Genomic DNA, 12176 nt, shown 5'->3' on the forward strand with positions numbered 1-12176 from the left:
TGCTATTGTTCATGGGAGCTGCTGTGACATGTAACAATGCACTGGGACCACACTAGACATCTCAGCAAGCGTGTATCTGTTCAGCATGTCCACACACCGCTCTCCCTCCAAGCAAGGCAGTGCCAGCATATCATGGGTCACCGGGCCCAGCACAGCTCCCTGATGAGGGGGACGTGGGAAGTGCAAACCATTTTGGGATAAGTGCTGTACTGTACCTATCTCTGTATTTAATCAGGTCTGTGTTTAATCTAGCCTCTGTTTGCCAGAAACTGGGAATGGGTGACAGGGGATGGATCACTTGATAATTGACCTGTTCTGTTCATTCCCTCTGGGGCACCTGACATTGGCCACTGTCAGAAGACAGGATCCTGGGCTAAATGGACCTTTGATCTGACCCAGTGTGGTTGTTCTTATATTCTGTGTAAATCTGCACTAGAAAGCATTTGTCAGCATAGCTAGACCAGCATGCCCTGCTAGTATTGACACAACTTATGTAAACAAAAGTTTCTGCTGCTGCTCGAACTTATACCACTGCCCCAAACAAAATAGATGATACCAGCCATTGGACTTCTTTGCCTGTATAACTGTGTCTACACTAGGGCATATGCACAGCCATAGTGGCTGGGGCAAGGGGCAGGGGGTCATACTCCTAACTAACATAGCTATGCCAGTAACGTTTTTAAGTGTAGACAAGACCTAATGCTGCAGTGAGACCTGTCCCAGAATATCCATAACCTGGTGGTTACAGCATTGTCCAGCAATGTGGGAGAGCCAAGTTAAAATTACTTCTCCACACAAGGAAGAGCTTAAAGGTTATAAGGGGGGGGAGGGGGAAGGGGAAGGGGCGGTACCTCCGCTGGCCATTTTGTTAATCTAACCCTTCATGTCCTTTTATTTTATTTTTAAAATGCCAAGAAAGAAAATGAAACATTTTTGTTTCAGACCAAACAAAACATTTCTTTCCACTTGAAACAAAAATGTTTTGTCGACTTTTTCAATTTGCCAAAATTGTTTGGAATTTATGGCATTAGGTTGAGCAAAACCAAATTTTTTTTTTTCAGTTCTCTGGAACAGCCAGCAAACCAAAAAATCAGTCATCTGACCAGCTGTAGTGTGGACATGAGCAATGTATCAGGTGCAGCAACAGCAGAATTCTCTAGTGCAGACACAGCTTCAGTGTTTGCAGTTTTTCTATTCATTGCTTTGGACATGCAGATAATTAAGTTACAGGGCTGTGTGTGTTAACGATAATCTAATACAGAAGTTCTGACAAGGTGTCAAATGTTGCTGGCACCCTCAAGGAATCCCTGGAGTTTTATTGCATTGCCATATTCCTGATGCTACCATGTGGGCTGGCTAGCATTCTTGCTGCATATCTGCTGCCTCTCACTCTGCATGAGTCTGTCACACTGAGAAGAAGCCACCTGTCCAAAATTCCCGTTGACTTCCAGGGTACAGCCTGGAAGACAGAGCAGTTGAGGAAAGACAGAACTCTCCTTCCTGCAATGCCTCCAGGTTTAAAAAAAACAGCCATATTTTGCTGTTTGTCTTATAGGGCAAACATGTTGTTTTGTGATGTTGTGAGTTTGTGATGTAATGTCTTGGCACTGCGTCATCATACAAGCAGTGAAGTCAGAAGAAAATGCCATCGCATCATGATGCAGTGTTATTACCTGATGATGCAACATCCCAGAGCCTAACTTCAGTGAAACACAATGCCAGCTTAGATCCAGGGCAACAGGAAATCCCATGTAAACAAAATAATGAACAGCATTTGCTGAATAATAGTTATTCTCTGTTTTTCCCATCAAAGAGATCTTGGAGTCATTGTGGATAGTTCTCTGAAACATCTGCTCAATGAGCAGAGGCAGCCAAAAAAGCTAACAGTGTAAGGAGAGAGGTAGATAATACAGAAAAGATCATAACACTACTATATAAATCCATGGTACACCAACACCTTGAATACTGCATGCAGTTCTGGTTGCCTCATCTCACAAAAGAGATATTAGAATAGGAAAAGGTACAGAGAAGGGCAACTAAAATTAGAGGTATGGGGCAGCTTCCATATGTGGAGAGATTTTTAAAAAGACTGTGACTGTTTAGCTGAGAAAAGAGATGACGGGGGATATGACAGAGGTATGTAAAATCATAGAATATCAGGGTTGGAAGGGTCCTCAGGAGGTCATCTAGTCCAACCCCCTGCTCAAAGCAGGACCGATCCCCAATTAAATCATCCCAGCCAGGGCTTTCTCAAGCCTGACCTTAAAAACTTCTAAGGAAGGAGATTCCACCACCTCCCTAGGTAACACATTCCAGTGTTTCACCACCCTCCTAGTGAAAAAGTTATTCCTAATATTCAACCTAAATCTCCCCCACTGCAACTTGAGACCATTACTCCTCGTTCTGTCATCTGCTACCACTGAGAACAGTCTAGATCCATCCTCTTTGGAACCCCCTTTCAGGTAGTTGAAAGCAGCTATCAAATCCCCCCTCATTCTTCTCTTCCGTAGACTAAACATCCCTAGTTCCCTCAGCCTCTCCTCATAAGTCATGTGTTCCAGTCCCCTAATCATTTTTGTTGCCCTCCGCTGGACTCTTTCCAATTTTTCCACATCCTTCTTGTAGTGTGGGGCCCAAAACTGGACACAGTACTCCAGATGAGGCCTCACCAATGTCGAATAGAGGGGAACGATCACATCCCTCGATCTGCTGGCAATGCCCCTACGTATACATCCCAAAATGACATTGGCCTTCTTGGCAACAAGGGCACACTGTTGACTCATATCCAGCTTCTCGTCCACTGTAACCCCCTAGGTCCTTTTCTTCAGAACTGCTGCCGAGCCATTCAGTCCCTAGTCTGTAGCAGTGCAGTTGGATTCTTCCATCCTAAGTGCAGGACTCTGCACTTGTCCTTGTTGAACCTCATCCGATTTCTTTTGGCCCAGTCCTCCAATTTGTCTAGGTCCCTCTGTATCCTATCCCTACTCTCCAGCGTATCTACCTCTCCTCCCAGTTTAGTGTCCTCTACAAACTTGCTGAGGGTGCAATCCACACCATCCTCCAGATCATTTATGCAGATATTGAACAAAACTGGCCTGAGGACCAACCCTTGGGGCACTCCACTTGATACCGGCTGCCAACTAGACATGGAGCCATTGATCACTACCCGTTGAGCCCAACAATCTAGCCAACTTTCTATCCACCTTATAGTCCATTCATCCAGCGCATACTTCTTTAACTTGCTGGCAAGAATACTGTGGGAGATGGTGTCAAAAGCTTTGCTAAAGTCAAGGAACAACACGTCAAGTGCTTTCCCCTCATCCACAGAGCCAGTTATCTCATCACAGAAGGCAATTAGATTAGTCAGGCATGACTTGCCCTTGGTGAATCCATGCTGACTGTTCCTGATCACTTTCCTGTCCTATAAGTGCTTCAGAATTGATTTCTAGGTCCATCAATGGCTATTTGTCAAGATGGTCTGGGACTTCAACTCCATGCACCGGGTGACCCTAAACCTCTAACTGATAAGCTGGAACTGGATGACAGAGGATGGATGACTCAAAATTGCCCTGTTCTGTTCATTCCCTCTGAAGCATCTGGCACTGGTCACTGTCAGACGACAGGATACTGGGCTAGATAGACTGCTAGTCTGACACAGTATGGCCATTCTTATATTCTTAGAAGGTGTCATGTGGATAATACGACACAGGCCTCATGGGAGTGTGTGTTTATCGGTACAGCAATTTGGCTGAGGTTCAGATACATGCCTGAACTTTTGGATGCTTAACCGAAATAAACCTTTCCAAGGTTCATTTACCTATTGCTAGTTGTTTGGACAAGCACGCAGAACACACATATCACAAGGCGGTGGTGAAGACTTCAAGCTACTTGCTGCAGACTTGATTAAAATCTGCCTCACCAATTTTATGACTTGCTGCAAAAAATGTCAGCAAAATACTCAAAATATTAGAGCCCCTGCTCCGAGTCCTTCGTTATGCACCGGTAATAATGGGCTCACAGACATACAGAGCCCCTGTTCCTTATGTGGGCGCCGCACAGTCCTTGTCACAAGTGTTGTGTCATGATTGTACAGTGACTGAAGAGCTATCTTTCAATGTACTATGTCCTTTAGCATACCGCAGGCTAGAAGAGTCAGATTCCAAGCTCAGTGATTCTGGAGTCTATCAGGTGTCACTCTAGTGACATCAGAGTTACTCCAGATTTACAGTGATGTAACTAACTGCAATGAAAAACTGGCTGACATTATTTTGCGTGTAACACTACCTATACAATACTCCATTATTCAAATGTTTAGGGTGCAAAATCAAGCACTCAAAAGTTAGGTAATGCCAGAAGTAAGGTTTGTGTAACCTTAAGTCACACACACACACACACCCTGTCCCTGTGTGTGTTCATTATGATACAGTCTTTAAATACATGAGTACGTGCTATTTTTTGCCACAGGACCCTGCCTCATTCAGTGTACCTTTACTATGCATTCAGTTCCCCATTACTCACATATAGGCAGAGTGGCTGAGGTGGATGAGCCCTTCCATATGAGCTGGATGGCCTGATTTGCATGCAGAGGTCTGATTTTCAAAAGTGCGCAGCACTGGCTTGATCCAACTCCCATCAAAGTCAAGGGATATTTCACTGTTGGCTTCAGTGGGGGCAGAGAGAGGCCAATACAGGGGCCTTTTTGAAAATCCCAGCTTAGATTGATTGCCCTAAAAGTTGGCACCATGGCCACTCCAGAGGAGAATCCATCACTGAGATTGTGAATGTTCTCCTATAGTCCAGGCTGAATTCAAGAGGAGCTGAGTGGGGGTGGAACGGATTTGAAATTCAGAAGAGTTATGAGCTAGTGATCTCATTTGCTAACGCTTCTGGCCATCTGCAACAGAAAACCTTTCAGCGCAGGCATAATGTCCTCTACCTTACTCCAGCAACTATCTGTCACTTGTGTCTTAGTTCCAGAGAAAATTTTCATTTAGAGAGAGATTCCCCTGATAGAAGCCGGTGCCAGAAAGTGAAAGATTGTGTGTTGCTCAAAAATGGGCTGTTTTTTTACAGAAGAGAATGAAGAGAAACAGCCGCTGACGAGCAAAGAGGAGGAAGAGCGCCGCATTGCAGAAATGGGACGCCCAGTACTGGGAGAACATACCAAACTAGAAGTCATTATTGAAGAATCCTATGAGTTCAAGGTACAGCAATTGTCTGCGTCACTCCACCCAGGGCATGGAAGCCCTGAATTTACATTAGCATCTCTAATTGCATTTTATTAGATTGCTAAACTAAGGGCTCCATCTTTTTTACATGCCCAGTCAGCACACATCTGGCAAGCACATGTTGTGCACAGGAAGGTATCATCCTTGCGAAGCAAGTATATTGAGCGCTTGAGGCCTTGATTCAGCCAAAGCATTGACACACATGCTTAAATCCATCCCTGTTCAGCAAAGAACTCAAGCACATGCCAGTGACTTCAATGGGATTCAAGCTAATATGTAAAACCAATGAGGAGTACTTGTGGCACCTTATAGACTGACAAATTTATTTGGGCATAAGCTTTCGTGGGCTAAAATCCACTTCATCAGATGCACGGAGTGGAAAATACAGTAGGAAGATATATATAGCAGTACATGAAATCTTCCTACTGTATTTTCCACTCCGTGCATCTGATGAAGTGGGTTTTAGCCCATGAAAGCTTATGCCCAAATAAATTTGTCAGTCAATAAGGTGCCACATGTACTCCTCGTTGTTTTTGCTGATACAGACTAACACGGCTACCACTCTGAAGCTAATACGTAAGTGCTTTGCTGAATTGTGGCAGACTACTTAATTGGCACCATAAAGAGGTATGTTGGGATGGGGATGATTGGAACAGAAGGAGTTGGGAGCCCAGTTTTCATATGGTAGAGATGTAATCAGAGACAATGCTCTTCAGAAAAATTCATCAGGGGCAGGATGTGTTCATGTTCTGCTGAATTTACAGCCTTTATGCTTCAAAATCAAATCCACTAATGGCCTTTATGTCCTCCGTGGGAGAGGCCCCATAAGAGCATCTCAAGGCATCATCAGGAGCTTCTGGAGCAAAAGCAAGAGTTTCTGCCCCCAGCTCCCAAATGGAGCACAAGTAGCTGAATAAGGCACAGCTGTGGTATATACTGTCCCCTCTCAACAGCTAGCTGTGATGTCACGGCAACAGCAAGACCGTGGACTTGGCAACAGCAATGGTGTGGGTTTATTTCTAGCATTTCACTAGGCTTGGGCAGCAAAACTAGCCTGCTCAGCGTCACCGTCAGGACCAGGTCCTTGGGTGCTATAAATCACTGAAGCCCCATTGAAGTCAAAGGGAGTACTTGTGTGCTTCGTTGCTCAGCTGGACTGGAGGGGCTGAGAGCTCCGCACCATACAGGTTTGAGCATGTGATGCACTAGCACAAGGCTGTTGCATGTTGGTTGCCAGCACCGTAAGAATTTATTATCATTGACCTTCCTTGAAAATATTGTCATACAAGCTGAATTTGGGGTTTGAATAACTGCCTGGTGTCTCTTTCACAGACTTATACAGACAGCTCCCAGATCCGCATCATTCTTGTTTACCAAAAGAAATAACCACAAGTGCTGTACTTGCTATGATACATGATAGAACTTTCTGTGCATCAGCTAAGTTAGTCGAATGTTGATTTGTCCAGTTGTTGCTACAGTTGCCTGTAACTTAACTGTTTAGAAAACCCGGGAGTGTTAATTGTGTCAGACAGAGTGTTTGTTTGAGAAGCATCTCGAAAGTTGTAAAGCAGGAAATCCAGTAGCAGTAAAATAGATGGAGATACAGCGCAGGAGAGATTTCCAGAGTACATGTGCTAATGAAAACTGGCATGAAAAAATTACAGCACACCAGCAATGATCAGTTAATCACAAGTGGCAAAGTAGCCTTGATTCTCCCAGGGTTCTGGGAGCAACAGCAAAGGAAATAAGGAATGCAACTCCATAATTTTTCTATTGGTTATAGACTATAGATACTTATTACAGAACAGAACAATATGGCAAGCCAAATCCTTATCTGGGTTTAAAATGCCCAAACTAAAATAAAATACTGTTTAAGAAAAGAGACTGTGGCCGCAGTCCTGCATACATTCATGCACATGAATCCTGATGCTGTATACACTACGCACATGCTTAGCTTTGTGCATGTGAGTAGTCTCATTTATCTGAATGTGTAAAATTAAGCCTGTGCAGGATCGTGGCCTAAGCCTGACAATTTAATCCCCTTTTTTAAAGGTAATAAAAAATAAACCAGCCACACTGTTTCATGTAAGCAGTAGAGTCTCTCCTACGTGCATTCTAGCGCTCTCGGCTGCCCATTGTGACCGCTTGTGACAGAGCTGACAGCTAGAAGAGTGTGGCGGAAGACGGAATGTTAGGCGGAATGTTCAGGCCCCTTTCCTGATGAACTGAAAAGAGGTTACCAGAGGTTAATTAGACACACCTGAGTCAATTAAGCACCTTCTACACACACACCTTTAAAAACCCTGTTCTGGTGTGAGAGTGGGAGGAGAGAGAGAGGGAAGAAGGAAAGAAAAGTTTCAGCAGGGAGAAAAAGTGTGGCCTAGGTGAAGAGCTGGTTACCTCCCTACAGGGAAAGCAGTGAGTTTGCATCTGTTCAGGGAAGGACTAGTGACCAGATGTCATCACAGTAAGTCAATGCTCTGCTAGGGGCAAGGAGATGTATTTCTTCTGTGTTTTTGCTTAAGGAAACTATTCAGGCCTAGCCTGAGACCCACCGGTAAATCCTGTAAATAAACCAAAGTCCAGAATGTAAACCCTCTGGAGTGGGAGTGATTTCCTCCAGCCCCTCTTATTGCCCCCCTGCATCCCCAAGGGAGAAATCCTGATGTGGTGGGAGAGGTGCCTTGCCACACCCTGTTACATTAGAACACAGTGAAGAGTGCTTGGATTAACTTCCAATGAGAATTTTCTGCCAGCCATTTACAGCATTAATGATGATTCTGCATTAGTGACTGAAGTTTCTGATTTAGCAAGCATATAAATGCTGTAAAAAAGCAGGAGTGGATACCCAAAAATATACTTCATTCACTTTGAATTATTTACAGTGCTTCCAAATATACAGATCACAATTCCTTGATCTGTTTTGTAACAAAAGAAGCATTAGCAAGACAGGAGTCCTCTCTACAGCATCTGCCATTAAACTTCTGCTGAAGAGTGTGGAGAGACCGCTGATTTTTAGTTCTGATTAGAAGGTATGCAGATTAGCAAACAGACCTTTTTAATGCAATATGGGATTTTGTGTGCATACGTATTGTCACTTCTGCTGCTCATGCTCTTGTTCTGAGTGGAATATCTTATCCATAACTGTACAATGTAAATCCACAAGGCTTTTGATTTCTGCCCATGATCTCAGGTTCTGAGCCAGCATTGCCCTTAATTCATTTATACTTGTCTCCATCTGCAGAATACTGTGGACAAGCTCATTAAGAAGACAAACCTAGCCCTTGTGGTTGGAACTAACAGTTGGAGAGAACAGTTTATTGAAGCTATCACCGTCAGCGCTGGTAAGTTCCTGTTTCTACATGGAATGAATTATGATAAGCCACTTTTTTGTCTCAGTTGTACTGTGTCTGTGGCAGCAGATTACTGCTGAAGCAAAACAGATAACAAAGTTATTCACAGTATCTGCGTACATATGTCAGGACACTTGTGACACAGACAGCCCTCTGAGCCACAATTCTTACCTGCCTCCTCTTGTGCCACAGCAGGGATAGAGGTGGTAATTTGCTGTTGGCCTATAACTGCAGTAAATTATTGGCCCCCTCCAATCCAACACTGACTCTGCTGTTCAGGCCACAAGTGAACGCTAGAGTCAAGGCTCCATTCAGTTCCATCCCCCTGTGTATCTGTCTCCCCCCGCCCGACCCCAACCTGCTCTGGTGGGTGCACAGTGGCCTCTTACTGCTCCATGTGCAGACCCGGGTCTGGGTAGTGCACACAGAGGTGTAAGGGGTGGGGGATATCTACGTCCCTTTACTCTCTTGCCTGGGGACGCAGACCAAGTCACAGTCTCGCCCTATGAATGGGCTTGGGATCATGGTTTGTGGGTCTGTTTCTGATCAGCTGTGGCTGACAGGATGGGGCAGCTTGGTCCTGCTGTGGACTGCTATAGCTGCTCCTCCTCCCCCCATGTTCTCATGCACTGTGCTGGAGTCTCCTGTGTGCATCATGACAATTGCTATAGGCCACGTTCCTGCAATTCCAGACATGACATAGCTCCACAATCAGCTGACCATGGAAATAAGAGGGTGATAAATCATAGCACAGTGCGTTATCTTCTGTCGCTTTCCAATGTCCCTTCCAAGAGTAGCCAAGCACAAAGACAAAATGAGTGTCAGAAACTTTCCCAGGCAGGCATTCAGAGTAAATAATGATCTCCATCCTTGTTAGCAGTCTGCCTGGTGCATTGGACTTTGCACCTTCATGGACTCCTCTGAGAGGAACAGCCTCATTAATTTTAACTAGACTCCATTTGGAGACATTACATAACGGGTTGATTAAACAAAAAGGCATGTTTCATTTGTGAGGAGCAGATCTCACCTCTGTCTGCTCAGTGCTTAGAAATCATTTGGTATTGCTGGTGTGTGCACATCACATGTCCCTTCTTCAGGTCTACATAGCATAGTTTCCTTCCTCCACAAAACGGCAAAGCAATGAGACATTTGAAGGAAGACATTGCGCTAGCTTCCTCCTCCTTAAATTAGGTCTGCACTATGTGCTGCTGCATTGACGGGCTGCCAATAAGGCTACTGACAGTCAGATGTTCTGTTTACTCCCTTGTGGATTTTGTCAATTAAAGATTAGAACATGAAAGGCATATATCTCAGTGCTGTCATTCACTGTGCCTAAGTTGAAGATACCATGCAACCGACTTTATTCACTACACCTGAGAGGATTTTCCTTTGCAGTCTGCAGCTGATCTTTCTTTTCACACAGCTTTGGTTTTGTGGATAGCTTAGCTGTGACCCAAGATATAGCTCTTCCCCATCCATCTAGCAAGCCTGATGTTGATTGCCTTCCCTATGTCCCTGGAAGTTATGTGGTTAAATCTGACAAAGGATATGAATAATTTCCTTAAAGAATTCCTTATTTTACCTTGCACTGAAATACCATGACAGTTCTAACAGTTTGCACTGGAAGGTCTCTTACTTGATAAAATGGAAGATAGAAAAAGGAACCCCGGAGAGGAAGGATGGCCCAAGGGTTGGGTACTTGCTGGAGACATGCAAGAATGGAGTTCAGTTCCCCACTGTGCCAGGGACCTCTTCTGCAATCTTGAACAAGTCGCTTAGGAGGCAGAGAGGTGTCCAGTTCCCCACTGAAAGTCAATGGGAGTTGGGTGCCTCAATTCCCCCTCCAATAAAATGGGGATAAGAGCGCTCCCTACTGCCCAGGGGTGTAGAAAAAATCAATACATGCAGAATTGTGAGGTGCTCAGATACTACGGTAATGAGGCTATGGATAACTCGGTATCTTAGAAAATAATTTTGACTTAGTCATCCTTATCCGAAACCTAATTATTGTCATTGGTCTCGAACATCTCCTGCCACAAGAATGGCAGCCGCCCAATGGTGCGCTGGCTGTGTAATGTGCTGCAATACCGGATAGCTGGCTATGGAATCGGTAACATTTTGGAACGGCCTGTTCCTTACCACATAGGGGACCAAAGGGAGTATCCGCTGCCTAGCTCAGTGAGCATCCATTGAACAGGCTTGGGAGCGTCCCTGCCAGGACTGGCTCTAGGCACCAGCAAAGCAGGCCCGTGCTGGGGGGCGGCACGGTTCCAGGGGCGGAGTGTGGCCACCCCCCCTTTCTTTCTTTCTTTTTTTTTTGCTTGGGCACTTGCGCTCTCGGAGCTTAGGGCAGCACATTTTTTTTCTTGGGGCAGCAAAAAATCTGGTCACCGCCCACGCTCCTGATAGATTTAATGGCAGTGCTGAGAGTGGGAGAGAGGTGGTAAAAGAGAGAGAACAAAACATAGTCAAGGTGGAGAGCTAAGTCTATCTTGGGTGCCTCTGTGGCCTATGATGAGGTTACATACCCCACAGTAGAAAGGGCTGGGTAAAAAGCTACTCTGGGCCCAGGTGCCCCTCCTCCTCATCCCACCAGCAATGCATGCACTGGCTGGAGGAGGTGCTTAAAAAGGGGAGCAGAGTAGCTCAGTGGGAGGCCGATGTGGAAGTGAGCTGACCTGCATGATAAGCTCCTGGGAAGGGTACCCTGGGAGCTCTTGCAGCCTGAGACCTGCCTAGCCTCCAGAGATGGGACCTGGGACTCTCTGAAGGTCAGAGACTTTATTTGGGTGTTTAGTTCTATACTTTACTCTGTGGGGAGAGAGGGGACTTGTAGGGAGTGATGCAGGGAGGCAACCGCCTAGTACCCCAGGGTGCAGGATTTAGCTGCCTTCTGATGGGCCCTGGATTGGAGCCCAGTGGAGTGGGACCCTGGGCTCTCTTTCCCACCCCTAAAGAGGGACAACCACAGAACTCTGTTCCTTGTTGGGGAAGATACAATGCTCTGGAGCACGAGACCCAGACCCCAGGGGAAGCCCTGACTCCCTCACTTAATCCTAAGGACTTGCCCATTACTGGCCTCTTTAGACATACCCCGGAAGGGGTGGGCTTGACCTGGCCAGTGACCTGGCCAGAGGGCTGAGTCACTGGAAGGCCAGACCACTGCAGGGCAGAATGACAGTAAGACAGGGGAATACCTGGGCAGAAGGCAACCTGCCACAGCCCTGCCCGACCACTCTCGGCAGCGCAGGTTGTTAGCATTCCCCTTCACAGGTCCCCGTCACCACAGAGTCTGAGAACCTCACGTCTCTAATGTATCTACCCTCCCCTCACCCCTGTGCTGTTATCCCCATTGTACAGATGGGAAACTGAGGCACAGAGAGACTAAGTGATTTGCCAAGTTCACACAGGAAGTCTGTGGCACTGCAGGGAAGTGACCCCAGGTCTCCCAAGTCCCATGCTGGCACCTAACTGCAGGGCCACTGTTGTCACTGTGCAGAATAGTGATGAGTCAGAAGTTCAGTGTGGGGCCATGCAGTGCTGAGAGCTGACTGCTGGGGCATCATGCTCCCAAACAAACCACAGAAAGCACTGA

General features: G+C 45.9%; 1 protein-coding gene across 5 annotated transcripts in view; it reads left to right on the forward strand.

The window, feature by feature from the left end:
* The window catches only part of SLC8A1 (solute carrier family 8 member A1), a 336414-nt gene that overhangs the window by 294251 nt on the left and 29987 nt on the right, over positions 1-12176 (forward strand). For all 5 annotated transcript variants that reach the window (XM_073339984.1, XM_073339983.1, XM_073339986.1 and 2 more), the window contains 2 exons: positions 5074-5204; positions 8473-8572. In XM_073339984.1, the coding sequence (XP_073196085.1) occupies positions 5074-5204; positions 8473-8572 (231 nt within the window). The remainder of the gene's footprint in view (positions 1-5073; positions 5205-8472; positions 8573-12176) is intronic.

The sequence above is a fragment of the Lepidochelys kempii genome, chromosome 3 (assembly GCF_965140265.1).
Source record: "Lepidochelys kempii isolate rLepKem1 chromosome 3, rLepKem1.hap2, whole genome shotgun sequence".
Classification (NCBI taxonomy): Eukaryota; Metazoa; Chordata; order Testudines; family Cheloniidae; genus Lepidochelys; species Lepidochelys kempii.